The sequence below is a fragment of the Pleurodeles waltl genome, chromosome 4_2, assembly GCF_031143425.1.
Source record: "Pleurodeles waltl isolate 20211129_DDA chromosome 4_2, aPleWal1.hap1.20221129, whole genome shotgun sequence".
Taxonomy (NCBI): Eukaryota; Metazoa; Chordata; class Amphibia; order Caudata; family Salamandridae; genus Pleurodeles; species Pleurodeles waltl.
The window spans coordinates 130,324,596-130,347,183 of NC_090443.1; the positions used below are offsets into that span (position 1 = coordinate 130,324,596).

A 22,588-nucleotide genomic window follows, 5' to 3' on the forward strand; every position below is an offset into this window, starting at 1 on the left:
GCTACTACTGCTAGGCATTTTGTGAATACCCTTGTGGCTGTTGTTATAACGAACAGTAGCACTTTGAATTGATAGTGTACGCCGTGCATTACAAACCTTAAGTTTTTTCTGTGAGAAGGATGGATGGGTATGTGGAAATACGCATCCTTGAGATCCAATGTTGTCATGTATTCCTCCTTTTTTAATAAGGGAACCACGTCTTGAAGTGTTACCATGTGGAAGTGGTCAGATTTGATGAAGAGATTCAGTGTTCTGAGATCTAAGATAGGTCTTAACGTTTTATCCTTTTTTGGAATGAGGAAATATAGTGAGTAGACGCCTGTTCCTTTCTGATGATTGGTTACGAGCTCTATTGCTTGTTTTTGTAGTAGTGCTTGACCTCTATTTGTAATAGAGGTAAGTGTTGTTGGGACAGATTGTGAGTTCTTGGTGGTACATCTGGCGGGAATTTTGTGAATTCTATGCAATAACCATGTTGGATAATTGATAGGACCCATGCGTCTGTGGTAACATGTGTCCAGTTTTGATAATGTGTGGTTAACCTCCCCCCAATGGGGACAAGTGTTGGGGTTTTGTGACATTGAAGTCATGTTTGGTCTGTCTTGGTTTGGTTGCTTGGAACTTTCCCCTTCCTCTTGGGAATTGTCCTCTATAGGAACCACGAAACCCTCCCCTCTGGTATTGTGCCTGATAGGTGGGTCTTGTGTGAGAGGTGGAAGGCTCTGATGTTGTTGCCGAAAACCTCCTCTGAATTGTGGTTTCCTAAAGGTGCCTCTGACTTGCGGGGAATAGAGCGCACCCATGGCTTTGGCCGTGTCTTTTTTTAACTTCTCAATTGCTGTGTCAACTTCCGGCCCAAACAGCTGTTCTTGATTAAACGGCATGTTCAACACCGCTTGTTGAATCTCTGGCTTGAATCCAGAACTTCTTAACCATGCATGCCTGCGAATGGTTACCGCCGTGTTGACCATTCGTGCTGCCGTGTCTGCAGAGTCTAGTGCAGACCTTATCTGGTTGTTAGATATGGCCGGTCCTTCTTCCACTACCTGTTAGGCACGTTTCTGGTGTTCCTTGGGCAAGCGCTGTATGATGTGTTGCATCTCGTCCCAGTGTGCCCTGTCGTAGCGAGCAAGTAGGGCTTGCAAATTTGCAATCCGCCATTGATTGGCTGCTTGTGATGCCACTCGTTTGCCAACTGTGTCAAACTTTCTGCTTTCTTTGTCAGGCGGTGGAGCGTCTCCTGACGATTGAGAGTTTGCTCTCTTTCTTGCCACTCCTACAACCACTGAGTCCGGTGTAAGCTGTTGTGTTATAAACACAGGATCTGTTGGGGGAGGTTTGTATTTCTTCTCAACTCTAGGCATGATAGCCCTTCCTTTTACAGGTTCCTGGAAGACCTGTTTCGCATGTTTGAGCATGCCTGTGAGCATTGGCCGACTCTGATAGGAAGCGTGGGTGGATGAAAAGGTGTTAAACAGGAAATCATCCTCCACTGGCTCTGTGTGCATTGCTACGTTGTGGAATGTAGCTGCCCTGGATAGTACCTGCGTATATGCAGTACTGTCTTCTGGAGGAGACAGCTTTGTTGGATAACAATCCGGACTGTTATCCGATACTGGTGCATCATATAAGTCCCATGTATCAGCATCATCCTGTGTCATCCCAGTATGTGTGGGTGACTGCATTGTAGGTGTTCCCACTGGTGACAGTTGTGGTAAGTGTGGTGGGGACGGTTGTGGTGATACCCTTGGTGGTGGGGATTTGTCTCTAACCAACTTTGCCTTAGGTTGCATTTCTGTCTCCTGAAATGCAAGTTTCCTTTTAGATTTGAGTAGAGGTAAAGTTTGTATTTTTCTAGTCTCTTTCTGGATATGTAACCTCCTTTGCGTATGGTCCGGTTCTTCCATACCTAACTCTTGCTCAAATCTATGTCTTTCCTTCAATTGGCTGGAAAGTCCTTGCTCTTCTGTATAAGAGCTTCTTCTCGGCTCCGAAGCCGCTTTTTTCGGTACTGAGGTTTCAGATATAATCTTTTTCGGTTCCGAAGATATTTTCCTAACTTTGGGTGAATCGAACTCTCGGTGTCGAGATCGTTCGGTGCCGGAATCTCAACTGGAGTCGGAAGTCTTCAGCAATTCTCTGGCCTTTTTCGGTGTTGATGTTTGGTCACCTTCTTTTCGGTGCGTTAAGCCATGGTCTGCTGGCGGTGGCGTCCCCATGGCCTTAAATGTCTTTGTGTGAGTTTTGGACGGGGCAGGCTTACTCACTGTTCGCTGCACCGTCGAGGTTCGGTCACTTTCGGATTCGTCAGAGTCTGTCCCCTGGATGGAAATGCTTTCCTCCTCTCCGACGTCGAGTTGCTCTTTCGGTGTTGACGCCATTTGTAGTCTTCTTGCACGTCGATCTCTCAAGGTCTTTTTTCAATCAAAGCGCTCGACAAGCCTCGTAAGTATCCTCCCTGTGTTCAGGTGATAAACACAGATTACAGACCTGGTGCTGGTCTGTATAAGGATACTTCGAATGACACTTGGATCGGACCCCCTTCCGCTTCTGTCCTATTAGTCTGGGACGACGGGTGTGGTCGGGCCGACCAGGCCTCGGTGAAGAACGGAAGCCCCGAAGGGCCGCCGGAGTGCTCTTGATGTCGGTGCCGATACACTAACACTAACCCGGTGCCGAACGATAACAATACTGTCGAATTGTCGATAATTTAGCTAACTTTCCCGATTCGAAATACGGAGCGAAGAGGAACACGCCCGAACCCGATGGCGGAAAGAAAACAATCTAAGATGGAGTCGACGCCCATGCGCAATGGAGCTGAAAGGGAGGAGTCACTTGGTCTCGTGACTCGAAAAGACTTTTTCGAAGAAAAACAACTTGTAACACTCCAAGCCCAACACTAGATGGCAGGATAATGCACAGCATGTGTATCTGCAGCTACACATGCCACCGAACACATATATATATGAAAAATGTCACTTACCCAGTGTACATCTGTTCGTGGCATTAGTCGCTGCAGATTCACATGCTGTGCACATCCCGCCATCTGGTGTTGGGCTCGGAGTGTTACAAGTTGTTTTTCTTCGAAGAAGTCTTTTTTTCGAGTCACGAGACCGAGGGACTCCTCCCATTTCGACTCCATTGCGCATGGGCGTCGACGCCATCTTAGATTGTTTTCCCCGCAGAGGGTGTGGTAGGAGTTGTGTATGCTAGTAATAGTGCCCATGCAATGGAGTGAATACGTATGTACATAATGAAGTTTAAAGTAATAAATTTACAAATTTCAAGATCAACTTCTAAACGGCTACAGGCTCCCGGGGAGGCGGGTGGGCGCATGTGAATCTGCAGCGACTAATGCCACGAACAGATGTACACTGGGTAAGTGACATTTTCCGTTCGGTGGCATGTGTAGCTGCAGATACACATGCTGTGCATAGACTAGTAAGCAGTTATCTCCCCAAAAGCAGTGGTTCAGCCTGTAGGAGTTGAATTTGTTTGAAATAATGTTCGTAGTACAGCTTGACCTACTGTGGCTTGTTGTGCCGTTAACACATCTACACAGTAGTGTTTGGTAAATGTATGAGGCGTAGACCATGTTGCTGCCTTACATATTTCGTTCATTGGAATATTTCCTAGAAAGGCCATGGTAGCACCTTTTTTCCTGGTTGAGTGTGCCTTTGGTGTAATAGGCAGCTCTCTCTTTGTATTCAAACCTGCTATCTTAAAGCACTTAACTATCCATCTAGCAATGCCTTGTTTAGAAATTGGATTCCCTGTATGAGGTTTTTGGAAAGCAATAAATAGTTGTTTTGTTTTTCGAAATAGTTTTGTTCTGTGAATGTAGTACATTAGTGCTCTTTTGATGTCTAATGTATGCAGTGCTCTTTCAGCTACAGAATCTGGCTGTGGGAAGAACACTGGTAATTCTACTGTTTGATTCAAGTGGAACGGTGAGATCACTTTTGGTAAAAATGTTGGATTTGTCCGTAGAACTACTTTATGCTTGTGTATTTGAATAAATGGTTCTTGTATGGTAAATGCTTGAATTTCACTCACTCTTCTTAGAGATGTGATGGCAATCAAAAATGCAACTTTCCATGTTAAATATTGCATTTCACAAGAGTGCATGGGCTCAAAAGGTGGATCCATGAGTCGTGTTAAGACAATGTTGAGGTTCCATGAAGGAACTGGTGGTGTTCGTGGTGGTATAATTCTCTTTAGGCCTTCCATAAATGCTTTTATGACTGGTATCCTAAATAATGAAGTTGAGTGCGTAATTTGCAGGTAGGCTGAAATTGCGGTCAGATGTATCTTTATTGAAGAGAAAGCTAGCTTTGACTTTTGCAATTGTAGTAAGTATCCTACTATATCTTTGGCAGATGCGTGTAAGGGTTGAATTTTATTATTATGGCAGTAATAAACAAATCTTTTCCACTTATTTGCATAGCAGTGTCTAGTGGTAGGTTTCCTAGCTTGTCTTATGACCTCCATACATTCTTGTGTGAGGTCTAAGTGTCCGAATTCTAGGATTTCAGGAGCCAACTTGCTAGATTCAGCGATGCTGGATTTGGATGTCTGATCTGTTGTTTGTGTTGTGTTAACAGATCTGGTCTGTTTGGTAGTTTGACATGAGGTACTACTGAGAGGTCTAGTAGTGTTGTGTACCAAGGTTGTCTTGCCCATGTCGGTGCTATTAGTATGAGTTTGAGTTTGTTTTGACTCAATTTGTTTACTAGATATGGAAGGAGTGGGAGAGGGGGAAAAGCGTAAGTAAATATCCCTGACCAGCTCATCCATAACGCATTGCCCTGAGACTGATTTTGTGGGTACCTGGATGTGAAGTTTTGGCATTTTGAGTTTTCTTTTGTTGCAAATAGATCTATTTGTGGTGTTCCCCACATTTGGAAGTAAGTGTTTAGTATTTGGGGGTGAATCTCCCATTCGTGGATCTGTTGGTGATCCCGAGAGAGATTGTCTGCTAACTGGTTCTGAATTCCTGGAATAAATTGTGCTATTAGGCGAATGTGGTTGTGAATCGCCCAATGCCATATTTTCTGTGTTAGGAGACACAACTGTGTTGGTGGTGTGCCTCCCTGTTTGTTTAGGTAATACATTGTTGTCATGTTGTCTGTTTTGACAAGAATGTGTTTGTGTCTTATTATGGGTTGAAATGCTTTGAGCGCTAGAAATACCGCTAACAGTTCTAAGTGATTTATGTGAAACTGTTTTTGCTGTATGTCCCATTGTCCTTGGATGCTGTGTTGATTGAGGTGTGCTCCCCATTCTATCATGGAAGCATCTGTTGTTATTACATATTGTGGCACTGGGTCTTGGAAAGGCCACCCTTGGTTTAAATTTATACTGTTCCACCATTGAAGCGAGATGTATGTTTGGCGGTCTATCAACACCAGATCTAGAAGCTGACCCTGTGCTTGTGACCATTGTAATGCTAGGCACTGTTATAAGGGCCGCATGTGCAACCTTGCGTTTGGGACAATGGCTATGCATGAAGACATCATGCCTAGTAGTTTCATCACCAGTTTGACTTGTATCCTTTGATTTGGATACATGGTCTATATCACATTGTGAAATGTGTGAACTCTTTGTGGACTTGGAGTGGCAATCCCTTTTGCTGTGTTGATTGTTGCTCCTAAGTATTGCTGTGTTTGACACGGCAGAAGGTGTGACTTTGTGTAGTTGATTGAGAAACCTAGTTTGTGGAGGATTTCTATGACATATTTTGTGTGTTGTGAACACCGTCTTAGCGTGTTGGTTTTGATTAACCAATCGTCTAGGTACGGGAACACATGTATTTGCTGCCTTCTGATATGTGCAGCTACTACTGCTAGGCATTTTGTAAAAACTCTTGGTGCAGTTGTTATTCCGAATGGCAACACTTTGAATTGGTAATGTATCCCTTGGAATACAAACCTTAGGTACTTTCTGTGTGAAGGATGTATTAGTATATGGAAATATGCATCCTTTAGGTCTAGTGTTGTCATGTAGTCTTGTTGTTTGAGCAGTGGGATTACGTCTTGTAATGTAACCATGTGAAAGTGATCTGATTTGATGTAGGTATTTAATGTTCTGAGATCTAGTATAGGTCTCAGACTCTTGTCTTTTTTGGGTATCAGAAAGTACAGGGAGTAAACTCCTGTGTTTATTTGTTGTTTTGGTACTAACTCTATTGCTTCTTTTTGTAGTAATGCCTGAACTTCTAGTCCTAGAAGATCTATATGTTGTTTTGACATATTGTGTGTTTTCGGTGGGATGTTTGGAGGGAATTTGAGAAATTCTATGCAATAACCATGCTGGATAATTGCTAAGACCCAAGTGTCTGTTGTTATTTCCTCCCAATGTTTGTAAAACTTGGTTAGTCTCCCCCCCACAGGTGTTATGTGTTGGGGATTTGTGACCTTGAAGTCACTGCTTGTTTGGAGGAGTTTTGGGACTTTGGAACTTTCCTCTATTCCTTTGAAATTGTCCCCCTCTATATTGTCCCCAAAAACCTCCCCGCTGATACTGGCTCTGGTAAGTGGGCTTTGTGAGGTTGTGGCTTCTGTGGTTTGCCCTCGAAACCCCCCTCGAAATTGTGTCTTTCGAAATGTGCCTCTGCTCTGTGGGGAGTAGAGTCCGCCCATGGCTTGGCTTTGGCCGCGTCAGTGTCTTTCTTAAGTTTTTCGATCGCAGTGTCCATCTCCGGCCCAAACAACTGCTGTCCGTTGAATGGCATATTCAGCACAGCTTGCTGTATCTCTGGTTTAAATCCTGATGTACGCAGCCATGCATGTCTCCTTATTGTTACTGCTGTGTTGACAGTTCTAGCAGCTGTGTCTGCAGCATCCATTGCTGACCGTATCTGATTATTGGAGATACTCTGTCCTTCTTCTACTACTTGCTGTGCTCTTTTTTGGAACTCCTTGGGTAAATGTTCAATAAGGTGTGGCATCTCATCCCAATGGGCCCTATCATATCTGGCTAGCAATGCTTGCGAATTTGCAATACGCCACTGGTTTGCTGCCTGTGCCGCCACCCTTTTGCCTGCAGCATCGAATTTTCGACTTTCTTTATCTGGAGGCGGTGCATCTCCTGAAGTATGAGAGTTGGCTCTTTTGCGCGCTGCTCCCACTACAACAGAGTCTGGTGTTAGTTGTTGTGTAATGTACACTGGGTCTGTTGGTGGCGGTTTATATTTTTTATCTACTCTTGGAGTAATGGCTCGCCCTTTAACAGGCTCCTCAAACACTTGTTTGGAGTGTTTTAGCATTCCGGGTAGCATAGGAAGACTCTGATATTGGCTGTGTGTGGACGACAGTGTATTAAAAAGAAAGTCGTCTTCAATGGGCTCTGAATGAAGGCTGACATTATGAAATGCAGCTGCTCTTGACACCACCTCTGCGTAGCCTGTACTATCCTCTGGTGGCGATGGTTTAGCTGGATAGCATTCTGGACTATTATCTGACAATGGTACGTCATAAAGGTCCCATGCGTCAGGGTCATCTTGACTCATTCCTGTATGAGTTGGGGATTGCATCATTGGTGGAGTGGCTACCGGTGATGGTTGCGGAGAGTGATGTGGGGATGGTGGCGGTGTTACTTGTTTAGCCACCTTTGCGTGTGGCCGTTTGTCTTTGTCTTGGAAGGCAAGCTTGCGTTTCATTTTGACTGGAGGAAGAGTGCTGATCTTCCCTGTATCTTTTTGAATAAAGAGCCGTCTTTGTGTGTGATCTGGCTCTATTGCCTGTAATTCCTGTCCAAATCTATGTGTCTTCATTTGTGTAGACAGTCCTTGTTCCTCAGTGTAGGAACTTGTTTTCGGTTCCGAGGCCGGATATTTCGGTACCAAAACCTTTTCGGCTACTTTTTTCGGCTCTGACGAAACCTTTTTTACTTTCGGCGTCGTGCTCTCTCGGTGCCGACCCGTTTCGGTGTCGCTGTCTCGGTGCCGAATCTTTTCTGAGCCACTATCTCGGGCCCGAGATTGCTGTGTGCCGGTATCTCGACCGGAGTCGGATGACTTCGACACCAGCTCGCCCTTTTCCGGTGCCGATGAACGGTCACCTACTTTTCGGGTTAAGCCATGGCCTGTTGGCGGTGGCGTCTCCTGGGCTTTAGCGCTTTTCTCGTGAGTTCTTGGTTTCGACGTCTTACTCACGGTTTTCGGCGTTTCCTCTGGATCGATCTCCTCAGAGTCCGACTCCTGGGTGGAGAATGTTTCTTCCTCCTCCTCGAAACGCTCTTGTCCTGTCGGCGCCGACGCCATTTGCAGTCTTCTTGCTCTTCGGTCCCTGAGTGTCTTCCTGGACCGAAACGCTCGACAGGCCTCACAAGTATCCTCCTTGTGTTCTGGTGACAAACACAAGTTACAGACCAGATGTTGATCTGTATATGGATACTTGTTATGGCATTTTGGACAGAAGCGGAATGGGGTCCGTTCCATCAGCCTTGAAGAGACACGTGGCCAGGCCGACCAGGCCCCGACGGGGATGGAAGAAAACCCCGAAGGGCCACCGGAGCTCTTCTTAATTCGGTGTCGATCTGTTGTAACTAACCCGATACCGAACGCAAACAATACTGACGATTTTTCCGAGATTCTAACTAACACGGAGCGAAAAGGAACACGTCCGAACCCGAAGGCGGGAAAAAAACAATCTAAGATGGAGTCGACGCCCATGCGCAATGGAGTCGAAATGGGAGGAGTCCCTCGGTCTCGTGACTCGAAAAAAAGACTTCTTCGAAGAAAAACAACTTGTAACACTCCGAGCCCAACACCAGATGGCGGGATGTGCACAGCATGTGTATCTGCAGCTACACATGCCATCGAACATATATATATATATATATATATATATATATATACACACATACACATACACACACACACACACATAGAATTAAAAAAAGCCTTAAAAAATTCAATGAAAAAAACCCAAAGGTTACAGGGACGTTAAAGTTAGGTTATGAATTTACTTGTACAAAGCCATAGAAATTCACCTGTTATAGTTTGAGTTATCTAAAGTAACTAGAACACATGCCCTAAGGTAAATATAACTCAGCATTGTTTTCAGCTTTTCCCTGGGATGTGGTGGTCACCAGGGCTGTGCGGGAGGCCAATGGGCCTCCTCCACACATTTAAAGCATTTTACCCTGGGGAGGTGGTGGTTCCTGGGGCGCGGCGGGATCGTGGGCCTCCCATATATCACAATATTTTGCCTAAGGGAGGTGGACGTCCCCGGGGTTGTGTGGGGAAGGTGGGGCGGGTTGGAGGGCTGCGAGGACCACCCCACATTCAATATTATGAATGCCTCTGGGACCAGGCCTACCCAGGAGCTTATTTAAAAACAAATGTGGGAGCTTTTTTGCTCTTGGGGCTTCCTCTGGTATCCCACCACCAGAGCTAAGGGGTCAGGGTGTCTATACCCTGGCCCCTTTTCTTTTTTTTTTGCGTTTTTTCTGGAACGTGGCTGAAGCAGAGTCCCAAAATGGCTGCCAACACTTCCTGGTTTGAAGTGTTGGCAGACAATCCGAGCAGATCATTTCTCTGCACAAGCTTGTCTTTTTTCGCAAATACTTCACGGCTAGAGATATACAAATTTGGATTCCCCTAAATTTCTCAAAAACTACAGAATGGATTACACCAAGTAAGCAAAAGCACAATCTGCATACCGAAAGCTGGCTTTCTGACATATTTGGTGTAATTCCGTCAAGTAGTTAGGGCCTAACTATACCTACCTAGTGGCGACCGCCACAAAGTGACCAAATCCCTAAAAGCCAATCCTCTAAAATCCCTGCTGACAGCCACTAGGAGGCTTTAAAAGGTTGATTAGTATTCTGAGAGTGCACATTCTTTACAATTTCTAGGAACAAGATTTATGATAACTCTTTTGCCTCAGACATCAACGACTACCACTTCTTGCTATAAACATTATGCTGTGCCCCTACAGGGGCCCATCACTTTTCGTTTTTAGAGGCAGGGAAACCAACAAATGAGGAGCCTGTGCACAAATTGAGCATGTATATCATGCAGCAAACAGCATGTAAAAATAAAAAAAAGTATTTTCAAAATTCATAAAAGTGCTTCACCATAGTGCAGTGGTTGCCAATCTGTGCGCTGCGGCACCCTGGTGCACCTGTCAAAATTAGCCAGGGGCACAGTGATCTGCATCATTACTGGATACCAGTGATGTAATTTTGCCACTGCTTATCTGAACTTTGGTGATGCTCTCCATTTTAAAGAAAAAGGCAAAAGCGGTTTCCTTGTTTAGAGCGCACAGCTTAAGTAGCCGACGATTGTGGAATATCTAGCAAGAAACTGACATACAGGATGAGCCATGAAATGTAATCCTCAACCGCCATCTAGTGGAAATAATTATAGTACACGCGGCTTCTACTGACAAAGGACTTCATAATGAATGCGTACTAGTTCTTCAGCTAAAAATGTAGGCACCAGTGCTTAATTTGTGCTTGTTGTTTCCGGTGCTGTGCATCGGCACTTATTTGTGAGGGCCGGGGCTTATTCTTCTGCCTCAAGCATTTGCTGAGAGCAAAAGACACATATGGGAAAGACGGAAGAAGGAAAACCTAAAAAGGTCATAAAGGGAGAAAGTAGAAAGTTGCAGGATGAGCTGAAGGGGCAGGGGTGGCTGTAAATGGAATGAAGAGGCTCGAGATGGCTTCAGGATTACGCTGCCGCAGTATTCAGCGCTGGCAGATTTAATTACAGTGGTCTTGTGTTTAAGAGAAGGGCTTTGAGCACTGACACCTCTTTATTTACAAATTAAGCACTGGTAGGCACCCAGCCACTATTCAGTGCCAAAGTTGAAAATGAATATGAGGATTATGCAGCGAGTTGTTTAATATGTTTAGTTCCTTGTAAAAGCACTGGCCTGTAGTTGGAGTGCCGGATAATTTCCACCTCTCCCCCCCAACACACACACACCCTGTGCTGAGTTATTCTGTTCAAGACATCAGTTAGGTGTTTCTACACCTGTTCGAGACCATAAGCTTTTTATTTTAACCATGTGGATCCTGCTTTGCCACAGACTTCTGGCCCTTCTCTTCTGCAGACATGTGACTTAAATGGTAAATGCTCATATCCGAGGGTGCTTTTCAAGTTATTTTTATTTTAGTCACAATGAGAGAGAGAGAGAGAGAGAGAGAGAGAGAGAGAATGAGAATATATATACACACACACACACACACACACACACATACACACTTATATCTGTGAAGCAAATCTGATGGTCGGAATAAGAGGCTCGGGCTCCTAGCTGTATCTTTGAGACACACTGGACTCCTCGCTCTAGCTCCTAATGACTCCAGCAGGGAGGAGGAGTGAGGGGAAAGGTACCTGACTGCTGCTGTCTGCCAGGCTCTGAGACAATGTATCCCATCCCAGGGAAGGAGGGTAGCTACAATGATAAAACAAATATGTTTTATCATGGCAGATGAGTTAAAAATAGCGGGCATCTCGTGCCTGCTTAAATTTCACAGTAAAAATTGCAATTCGTGAAACCTTGAAAAGCCAGAGGGTCGGACTACAGATTGCTTTATTTCCCAGTCGTGGGCAGAACTTGTCTGTCAACTGGCGGCCTGTACGTTTTCCATTACTGGGCCTTAATTTGCTGGCAATGAAAGGTTCTTTGAAATTACTTATTTCCAAATTTTTTGGGCCGGTATTGACAATGGGAATGATAGTGTCCCTCCATGCTCCATGATGGCCAACATTGCTGTTGTGTTGTCCTTTAGCATGGATGTAGTTTTCCCCCGCACCTGGCTCTGGTAGGCCTTTAATGCTAGGAAGACTGCCTTCAATTCTAGAAAGTTGATGTGTTTGGCCGCATCTTTTGCTAACCACAACCCCCCTCACCTTTAGTGTCTCCATTATCCTACTAGTGAGACGTCCATGGTGATTATGACTTGTGGTAAAGGTGGCTTAAAGAGGTTCCCTTTGAGAATATTCACTTCCTTCAACCACCTAAGTCCTTTGCTTACTTTCTCTATTACAACCATTAGATACTCTAAAATGTCTGTTGCCTAAGCCCATTACTCTTGTACGGGCCTCATATGTAGCCTTATGTTGGAAATGAGGTGGATGCAGGAAGCAATCATTCCTAGGACTTTCATTACTATCCTCACCTTCAGCAACTGCGACATCTGGTAGAGGTGAATTTGGGCTAGCGTGGCCTGGATGCTCTGTGTAGTTGGGTGCGCCACTGCCATTTGCTTGTTCGCGTTTTGCAGCTAGGAATATTTTCTTGTTTCTGGGGTGGAACATGATTTTGTCCACTATACTGTGAGCACTGTTACTAACTTTGCTATGTTTTCAAAAGGTGTTTACTTTCACGAACCAATTGTCTAGGTATGGGTAAATTATGTACACCCTGCTGTAAGAGGTGTGCTGCTACCACTGCCAGCATCTTCGTAAATACTTTTGGCACAGACTCTATACTGAATGGCAGGACTTTGAATTGGTTAATGTTCCCCTTCCATTACAAATCTCAAATACTGTATGTTGTCTATGTAAATGTCGATGTGTGCATCTTGTGGTCTACTATCCCATTGTCTATTTCCAATGGCGACACCGTCTCATTTGCACTCTTTAATAACAAGCTGGTTCCTTTTCTATTTGCTAGTGCTTTGATGGCGTTCTTGGTGGCTTTTGTATAAAGTCTATGCAATAAACATTACAAATAATGTTTACAACTCACTTGTCTGTGTAAACCGCTTTCCAGTTTTTCAGGAAGTGTTTTATTCTCCCCCCTATTGGTGTGTTGTGTGAGGCGGGGTCGGTGTTTGAGTCACTTGGAGAAGCTAGAAGCCGATTCTATGGAGTTTCCACCTCTTGTTTTGCCTCTGCCCTGGAAAAGGGTTTAGGCTGCTGCCATTGTGTAGGGCCGGGAATTTGGCTGATACAAGCTACTTTTGACCCTGTGCTCCAAAGTACACCTCCTTTGGCCTCTCCTCTCCTGGTGGACATACATTGCACAGTTTTATGTGTCTTTTTAATTTCTTCCAGAGTTTGATCCAGCTCGGTCCAAAAAGCCGATTCCCTGTGACTTGTCAATAATCCTGGACTGCACCTCAGGTTTAAAGCCTAAGATACACATACATGCATTGCCCCTCATGACTGTCCCTGGAGCCAGATGCCTGCTTGCGGTGTCTGCAGCATTGAAGGCTGACCTTAGGTAGGCAGCTCACCGCCACCCCCAGTTATACTTTTTCTCTTTCGTGGTATTCTGTCAAAACATGCCGGGAACTTCTAAATGTACCTCCATCCCCACGGCAGGAAAAAAGGATCCAATATGGTGTGCATGCACATGGGCATACAGACATTAGAGTCAACGTCATACAGGGGCTCTGTCAATGTCAACTCCTACCCACAAGCTAACAAAGTTTTAGGAAAACAAAATACACTTTCAAACCCAGCCACTAGCTGTAATTTGACTATATGAGCGATTTCATGGTGCAAAAACGGAGGTTACTACCCCCGATGAGGCACTAACTCGCTTTACCGCGGGTAGCATGCTTCTCCGGCAGCCAAGGTTAGTGGTTAGCCCTGTGATTGATTATTAGTTATTCTTCTTTGCTGGCTATTGAGATTAGTCTTGTGCCATGCATTTGCTCTAGTTTCTTAATGGAAATAAAAGGAAGATGAGCTAGGTCTGATCATTCGTGCGAGTTAATGTGAATGGTTATTTAAATTAATGGATTGGCTGGAGGACAACGTTTTGTTAGGTTACAGGGTTAAGGTTTTAAAGAAGGAGTGATTGTGTTTTATGCAGCCGGGTTTGGGCATTGGGTAGAAACTCAGTAATCAAGATTAAGGCAGACAGGCGTGAAACGGGGAAGGCTACACTCAAAGTAAGGCATGTGAAAGATGGAGGGCATAGAGAAAAACATTTGATAAAAAAAAAAAAGAAGGGGGAGTTTGAAGTCAATTTTTTATGCAAGGTTTTAGAAACATAAAGGAATGGGCTTTCTGAGAGAACATTCAAATACGAGGATTTAAAACAGTAGAAAGAAACACTGTTTACATGTGAGATCGCATATTGTACTGTAGCATTAGTTTAGTACCTACTACCCTCAAGTAGGACACCAAAGGGCCTAGCCACCCACCAGGCTACAAGGAGGTATGTAAAATTATGCAGACAAACAACTGCCCCACAAAGCACTTAATGGACATCTAAGAGAAGAAAAGGCTAACACAATATAATAATGAATAAATACGATGTGGTGTCAGGTATGGTCTGCTGGATATCATGAAGATAAGGCGCACAAAAAATGTTCTCCATCATTAATTGAGTAATGGAAATAAAAAAAATATCAGTCAATGATTATATAGTTGATTATATGAAAGAAAGATAAATACTGTATAGACCTGTGGCCTGCCACAAACAAATAACAGAAGAGGTCTCTAATACCTTAGGGCATGAGTTATAGTTACTCGAGATAACTCTAAGTGGCAAATTTCTATGGTTTTGTATGTTTAAAATGTGAGCCTAACTGTAACGTCCCTGTAACCTCTGTTTTTTTAAGTGAATTTCATTTTTTTTAGAATTCTATTCCTTAACTATAATGTCCCTGTAACCTTTATTTCAGTGAATTTCTATGTTTTTTAAAAAGGTATAGTTATTACTATACGTTAATCCAATCACCAACAAGCATGGACTTTGGCCATGCATTGCGGTGGTTGTCAACATGGCCTGACCTGAGGGCAGACTTTGAGTCCAACCCCCTATAAGCACATAATCTTGCAACATGCACGGCCTTCGCCTGCATGCAGCAGGGGTTGCCCGCAAGGGCTGGCCTGCAGCCAGTCCCTGTGGCCAATCCTCCTAACCACTCAATCCCATGCAGTGCACTGCCATTTAGCCGTGCGCGTGGAAGTTGGCCGTGATCTCTCTGGGTGTCAGAATAGGTGTGAGAGTGGTGTATCTGGGGATCAGAGTGGCTGTGTCTGTCTGAGTGTGAGAGTACGTACATCAGTGTTTTAGTGGGTGTGTCAGTGTGTGTGGGTCTGTGAGTGTGAGCAGAAGGGTGTCAATGCGTCTCTGAGTGGGTGTGTGACAGTCTGAGTGGGTGCATGAGGGTCTGACTGGGGCTGTGAGTGGGTGCACGTGGTCTGTGAGTGGATGACTGAGTGTGAGTGAGTTTGTGAGTGGGTGTGTTGATTGGGAGAAAGACTGAAAGAGAGAGGCAGACTTTTTTTTTTTTTTTTAGACTTTGATGTATAATATAGTTAGAATGAGATATTTCTGCACAAGTTAAAAATGTATTTGTCATTTTTTAAAAGTAAAATTAGCTTTAATGTGGCCCTTATAAAAAAGGACTCATCTGAGGTTCCATTGCTTCAGCAACCAAGGAGCTGCTTTAAGTACCAACTCCGTGGTTGCTGAAGCAAACCTTACAACTCTGTTGCCTGCATTCATTGCTGCGTGCAGGGAACAGAGATGAGAGCTCCACTTTCTGACAGTGGGGCCTGTTTTGACAGGTCTCGCTGTCAGAAACTGGAGTGTTTGCTGTGACTTGGTTGCAGCTTCAAAGCTGCAGCCAAGCCACAGCAAACAGCCATGTCCCGGGGTTGGGAAAACCCAGGACATAGCAGGAGTCGGCCCTGGAGGAGGGAGGGGTGCAGAGATAGCCCCAAAAGGAGGTGGTGGTGATCCCCAGGGCTCCAAAACTGACCCCCTTTACATTATTTAGTATTAGCCCCGGTGAGGTGGTCATCCCCGGGGCTGCCCGAATGGCCCCCATGCGCCCAGTTTCTTAAATGCCTCAGGTGGTGGTCCTCGGGCGCGGTGGGCTGCGCGCCACCCCACTCATATTACATTATTCACCCTGGGGAGGTGGTGGTCCCCGGGCTGTGGGGAGGCCATCGTGCCTCCCCTACCTTACAAAAGCATTTTGTCCCAGGGGGGTGGTCCCCAGGACGCAGGGGGTGCCACATGGCCCTCCACTCATATTTCATGATTTGCCCCGAAGAGGTACTTGTGCCTAGGGTTGTGGGGGGGGGGGGCTAAAAGGAAAAATGGCCATGGCCCACACTGGGGCTTATTTAAAAACAAGGTCAGGAGCCTACGCTTGTTTTTTTTTTAAATTAGTACTGCGGGATTCGCTGTTAAAAAAAATGTAAATGCTTTTTAGCTCTCGGCTGGGCCTTCAGAGGCAGCGGAGGACGCAGCAGTAGGCGGTAGTCTGGAGGGAGTTAAAGAAGGTCTACACCCAGACTGCGCTGAGTTCGATTTAAGTTCTGAATGCTCTGGGTCAACGTCCTTCAGCTCTGAATGCTTTGGGGCAGTTTGTTTCAGCTCTGAATGCTTCCGATCCACCCGTTTCAAGTCCAAGAGTGGACGAATCTGCGTTTTATAGTCCAGCACCATATCTGCAGTCGACGCTCGACTCTTCGAGGAGGACTTTGGCGCCGAGTGTGGAAAGGGTGCCAGGTCCGGCTCAAAATGATGGCCTTAGAAGGAGCACAGGGATGGTGCCTTCATTTTGATAAGAAGGGGTGCCATTACTGACTGTGATTTTCAGTAGATGCTGGTCAAGCACACACTCTTCTGTTTCGACATCTGTCTCCGATTCTATGCTTCTCTGTGAATAAGATACCTTGACTTTGGCGCCTGGAGCATCCAGTTGCTCGACATCCAACTCTATTCACTCACCTAAGAGGTTCAGGTTATCCTCCTCCTCCTCTCCTTTACGCCACGGACCTAGGCAACTTGACAAGCACTTTGCTTCGGAAGGGTCTCCTTGTTCTGAAATGCAAGCCATGCAGAAAAGGAGTCTTCACAGAGCTCTGGAGACAAGCAAAGGTTGCAATCCTCGTGGAGATTGGTACCTGGCGCAGCAAGTGGGGCAGAAAGAGGATGGAGTCCTTTCCATTACGAGGACATTCTCGACTCAAATCAAGGGTTTCAAGAGTCTGTTGACTGACACGAAGTGAAGGGATCACAACGGTGGGGACTGACAAAGAGCGGAATTGTTTTGAAGAACCGATGAGGAACAGATCCTAAGGCCTGCGAGAATAAAACACAGCATCGAATCGGAGCTCACATTGTTTCTTCTCCGCCTTCAAGTTCAGACATGTCAATCTAAACAATAGAGCCGATGCCCATGTACATTACCACTAGCGGGTGGAGACACTAGGTCCCGTGACTCGAAAATACTTATTTTGAAGAAAAACAAAACAAGTTGTACACCTCCGAGCACAACACTAAGTGGAGGAAGTATGCACAGCATGTGTATCTACGGATATATATATGTATATTATATTATATACAAATCACGGAGGGACCCCTTACACCTTTTCTTGGCCGACGCTTGACAAATCACCCAAAAACTTTCAAGACAGCAGCTGAAGGGAGTGGCAAAGTAGCTTTTAAAATTTCGTGAGGATTCTTCAAATGGTGGCAAAGTTATTGGCAAAACAAATAACGTTTTTCCTTTGGAAACTAGACACACACACATACACATACGAAGGTGTTTATGTTGCTCTATTATAAACTTTTTTATTCTTACTCGTAAATCAGCTCTGCAAGCACTGAAACACATGCATATACATCAACACCAACCCTGCTTCAGCTACCTATGGCTTTCCAAACAAGTTGTCTCCATGGGCAACTCTTCCCCAGCTTTCAGCAGTGTTGAGAACAGATCCATGGAGGACTTCAGCGTAAAGGCGGTCATGCACTCTGGGACCCATGTTCATGCCTCTTGTAGCACAGGTCTCACTCACTCTCCCATTAAAATAGACTGTATGGCAAATTACAGATTCCTCTCAGCCGCACCCTTACTTTCCCATGATCTTCCTTTCACACCAGCATTCTGATCACAGAAGTGCCAGAGTGAGGAGCTTGTCTGGTACGGCTCCCTGTATACCACAAGAATGCTAGTTACCTCCAGCAGTGCCCGGTAAGCATTAGAGCACTTCAGCTGGGTACGATTACCCCATAATGAATTGTGGGCTCACACAAGCACCGCCTAGGTAGTCCTAGAGAACCTGGCAGTGTTAGCTACTATAATATAGTGACGTAGAAGCACCATCCGATCCTAGCAATCTCACTTCCCTGCTTCCTCCATTAGTAACCAGTAAGTCAGCCTTGGCGAGCCGTCTCCAGCAGCGCCCTATATGTATTCACAACCAAGAGGGTGGTAGGGACCCTGCAATGTGAGCCTCCTCCCAGAAGCTCTGTCGTGCTATTTCAACTCTATAGGACCCGGCACTGAACTTTCTCCAGTAGTATTCTCATGATGCGAGCCCCAGCATTGCGAGTTGCTAATAGTGCCCTGTTAGAGCTAAAGCACTGCAGCAATGCAAGTTTCTTCAGCAGACTCCTCACTGCTATATCACCCTGCAAGACCTACAAGACGCCAGCAGTGGAAACTTTCTTCAGCAGTGTCCTAAACAGCGTCAGAGGCTAAAGGAAAACATTTGGAACAGGTAATACTGACCTTTGGTACTGATCCCGCGCAGATCTGTGATTTTCATCAGCATGCGGGGAAACATATATGGCTTGTTTGGTCGTCGTCGTCGGGCATATATTTTTAAGGCCTCTAAAAGAGGTTCTTGCAGTTTGTCGACCTTCTCCGGCTCCTCTAAATCCATCCGATCTGTACAAAATGTCATCGGGTTAGTTTGTTGCATTACTGACAGCGCTTAAAGAATGTCTGCTCCTACTGCAACGATAGTAATTCCCCCTGCAATCATGAACGTCTGTTCCTGCTTTCCCAGCACAGCAACCACGAGATTCTGGAGTGATCGCGGCCTCAGACCTGGCCCCCATGCACCTCACCGCCAGCACTCTTAAAAGTGTGCTTCAAATGCAAGCCCAGGAACACAGGTGTACAAACCGCTATCACTGCAGCATTTGCTACCTCTGCCATTAACAGTCATCAAGTCTACACCACACAGTGTATGCCCACTCTCATAACTGCCACAACATCTGCTCCTACTACCATCAATGGAACATCTGCACCCACAGCCATCTATGGAACACTGCTGATGTTGTTGCCATGACTTCAACGTCTACTGCATCTCTGGGTTTACAACATCGACGGCCCTCTCACTGCTACAACAATGTAGCTCATACTCAATAACAACATACCACAACCATTACAGTAGCAGTGTACCCTCAACTAGCATTGTAACTGTATGCCTATACAATGCCCGACTCAACAGTCATGGTTGTAAAACTTCCCGTGGTACTGCAGTGACTGCTCCCCCACAGTATACCTGCACTGTGCCACCTTGACACGGAAAGCTGCTAGAAATCCGGTCCCTGTACCCAGAGCACAGGCTGTCCCCCAGAACTAATGAACCTTTAGCGCCAACACACTCAAATGTGTGCAAGCTTCGTGCAGTCCACAGCCTGTGCTCGCAGCGTTTCCTGATGCATTGTTGTCCCCTTTATGGAGTATGCCAGCCCTGCCTGCCGCCCGCGTGTGTCTGCCCAACCGCTGCAGTCAGTGCACCGAAAGGTCGTCATCAAGCATCCTGTCCAGGATTAAACAATTTCAATAATTCCCAGCTGTCTCATGTTGTTGCAAACATTTCATCAAGTTATTTTATTAGCGCACGTAAAATGTATTTTAGCGTAAAATGTAACACTGCTGTATCGGTAGACGTTACATTTTGTGTTTTAATTGAGTGTACCTTTCTTCAGTTTAACCAGCTCAGCCCAAGAACTTAATTTACCTCCGTTCTTTTTACCCACTCGTTCAGAGGCACTCTGTGTAACACGTCTGTTACTCAAATAGTTTACTATGGGCTTTATTACGCGTTTTCATTTTACTACGACTAGAGTGCGTGTCAAACTCCGCTTTATATTCCTCGTAAAGGAAGACTCCTTTACAGGCACAAAAAGAGTGTGATTCCGTTTCTCTACTTACGTCTCTCGTTATAGCAACAAAAGATCCTTCACAACTGCTTGCAGCATGATGGAAGTATAGCAGGCATAGATATGCACTCCAGGTGCCTGTATTGCCTGCAGCGGACCATTAACATTTCTGCACGCACTTGCTGTCTGTAGACGAAGCCCTTAGGATCTTGCTGCCAACCATGGAAAAATCTTCCCCTGGCCAAAAATAGGTCTTCCAGACCAAAAGCCCTTCTAAGGAAAGTTACATAGGTGAGGCCTTGCAGTTTTTTTGGGTTGCCTACTGGAAATCAAATGCCTAGAAAAAATGTGAGCCTAATTGTCAGGATTCTTATAGCCTTGGTGTTTCAAATGTGTGTGAATTATTCAAGGCCTCAAGAAATGTTTCCTTTTAAAAAACCTGAAAACACCATTTGACCCAAAAGGCTTGCTTCTCACTGTAGGGGGCTTGCTCCATCATGTCATTTCAGTTTTCTTGCAGTCGGATTATGATAAACTGCATTCACAAGAACCAACGTAGGGGTAATGATGTCTGACTCTGAAATTGTGTGCCCAAGACACTGTCCTGCATCCGATTTTTTCATGGTGGCCAAAGTCGAAAAGGAATTACACAGCGACTTTCTGAGATAGGGAAAGCTGTTCGCTGTACACTGGTGGACAGGGTTTGCATGACAGAGGCAGTCACCCTTTCATTGCTTATTTATTTGTTTTCAAACCTCCTGTTGCAATAAAGTTTGTTCTCTCTTGTACCTTTGGTCCTTGGATAAAATGTATGTAGTTTATATATTAGCGCTATACAATATTTATGTTTATGATACAGAGTACCCATGTGGTAGCTGCCATTCTGTTTTTTAACCTGGTTTTATTTGCTCTGACACAAGGAACAGTACTGCGGTAGAACTAGTACAGTCTGCTAGAATATTGTCACACGTACAAGGAGTACGGGGAAGCTGTCTTCGGCTTGGCAACAGGCAGATTGAACCTGCGATTCACAAATTATTATTTTCTTCTTTTTTTTCCAATAACTACTTTCATACTCTGACTGGCATTTAATTTTGCAAGATTGAAGAGTCCAGTTCCCTTTGTTCACTGATGCACCTCAATTCTGTGTTTCTATTTTCAAATCTGCTGTTGATCTGAATCTTGAATGCTGGATCTGAGGATCATAAGCAGCAAAAAAGAAACTGAAGAAAGAGCCTGTACTAGGGGACTTGTAGGCAGGCCTATGCTCTTTGTCATGGTGAGTAATACTGACAACCTACGATCAGTGAACAAAATCAAAAAACTAATATTCAGGCCAATTCTAGAACCAACCACTAGATGGCAGGATAATGCACACCTTGTGAATTTAGAAAGGTTTCAAACAGAGAAACGATTGTTACAATTAACTAACTAGTTTCTGCTTGCACGATGGCACTAAGAGACAAGGGGCCATGTGTATCAAAGATTTCTACCCATTTTGTGTCTATGGGAAAATGTGCTCATACATATGGCCCATGAAGTATGAAGTCACTAGCCGTGGTGAACTGTTTGCGAAAGTAAGAGTTGAGCACTGGAGGTGTGGGGGTGCTGGCTGTGGGCTAGTTACGGAAGTACAGCACTAACAGAGGCAGAACGAGCAGAATTGTAGCCGAGGGAAATTTAGGATTTAAAATTACATTTAACAGTAGTTTTCTAGAGAGGGTACCTTCTCAAGTTTCATAATGTTGGGAATAATTCTTTGCTGCAACTCTGGACCTCGAAAAGACTAATTTTTTTTTAAAACACATAAAATGTATTTCAGTTATCAAAACATTACATTTTTACACCTGTAGAATGTAGAGAAATGCGTGACCAGACACAAACACTAGACGAAGGAATAATGCCCACCTTGTACATTCGGAATAGATTCTCACTGCGAGGCTTGACAAGCACATTCCTTGTATCCCTCCGCCTGAGCTTCCACAGAGCTTGCATCATGACCAGACTGCATACACTTTCAGCCCTTGAAGCCTGTGCTCGCATGCTTCACAAGTTTGCCACACTAGTTCTCCTGCATCTTTTTCCCAAATGCTTTATCTTCCCTTCATACAGCCAGAGCAACAACGAACACTTCCTGGCACTAACCCAGAAGGAATGCTCTCACACTGTTGAACCACAGTCCCCGATTCTCCACTGAGCATATAGCCTAGCTCTCGTAGCGTCCCCAGTGCCAGTGTTCTGGCTTACCATTTTACTCCCAGAGGCAATCCCCCCTAAGGTTCACTTTGTTTTCCCTAGCCAATTCACCACAGTGTCTCTCCTCTTAGTTTCTAGCGCCTAAAGGCTACACACCTGTACTGCCAGTCCAATACACAGATGTGTCAAGCACTCACCTCCGCAGATCAAGCAGATGGCACTGAGCAGTCCAGTTTCGGTGTCATCCATCTCCAGGGGCAGCAGCTGCTCAGCAAAGGCAAAGACCAAGTCTGTTAAGGGCCCGAAGCCAGCATTGTGCATCTGTGTCCGGTTCAGGGTCAGTCCATCTGAAAAGGTCATTGTGTCCTGTTCTGGCGTGTACCGGGTGCAAATCCGCAGCATCTGAGGGCGAGAAAAAAGCTCTGTGTCAGGGATATGATCCTATCCGTCCTGCTCGTGAGGGACCCCAGGTAGAAGAGGTCTCCAGTACTCCCCTAAAAGCACCAGTGTAAAGAGGCGCCTGCACCACAGAAGAAAACTAGGGAAATGAG

The 22,588-nt window shown here is 45.1% G+C and overlaps 1 protein-coding gene across 3 annotated transcripts in view; it reads right to left on the reverse strand.

Annotated features, from left to right (window-relative positions):
• RARG (retinoic acid receptor gamma) overlaps positions 1-22,588 on the reverse strand; it is a 321,589-nt gene that overhangs the window by 9,748 nt on the left and 289,253 nt on the right. For all 3 annotated transcript variants that reach the window (XM_069230945.1, XM_069230946.1, XM_069230947.1), the window contains 2 exons: positions 22,235-22,439; positions 18,457-18,615 (listed from right to left, as the gene is read on the reverse strand). In XM_069230945.1, coding sequence (XP_069087046.1) covers positions 18,457-18,615; positions 22,235-22,439 — 364 coding nt within the window. The remainder of the gene's footprint in view (positions 1-18,456; positions 18,616-22,234; positions 22,440-22,588) is intronic.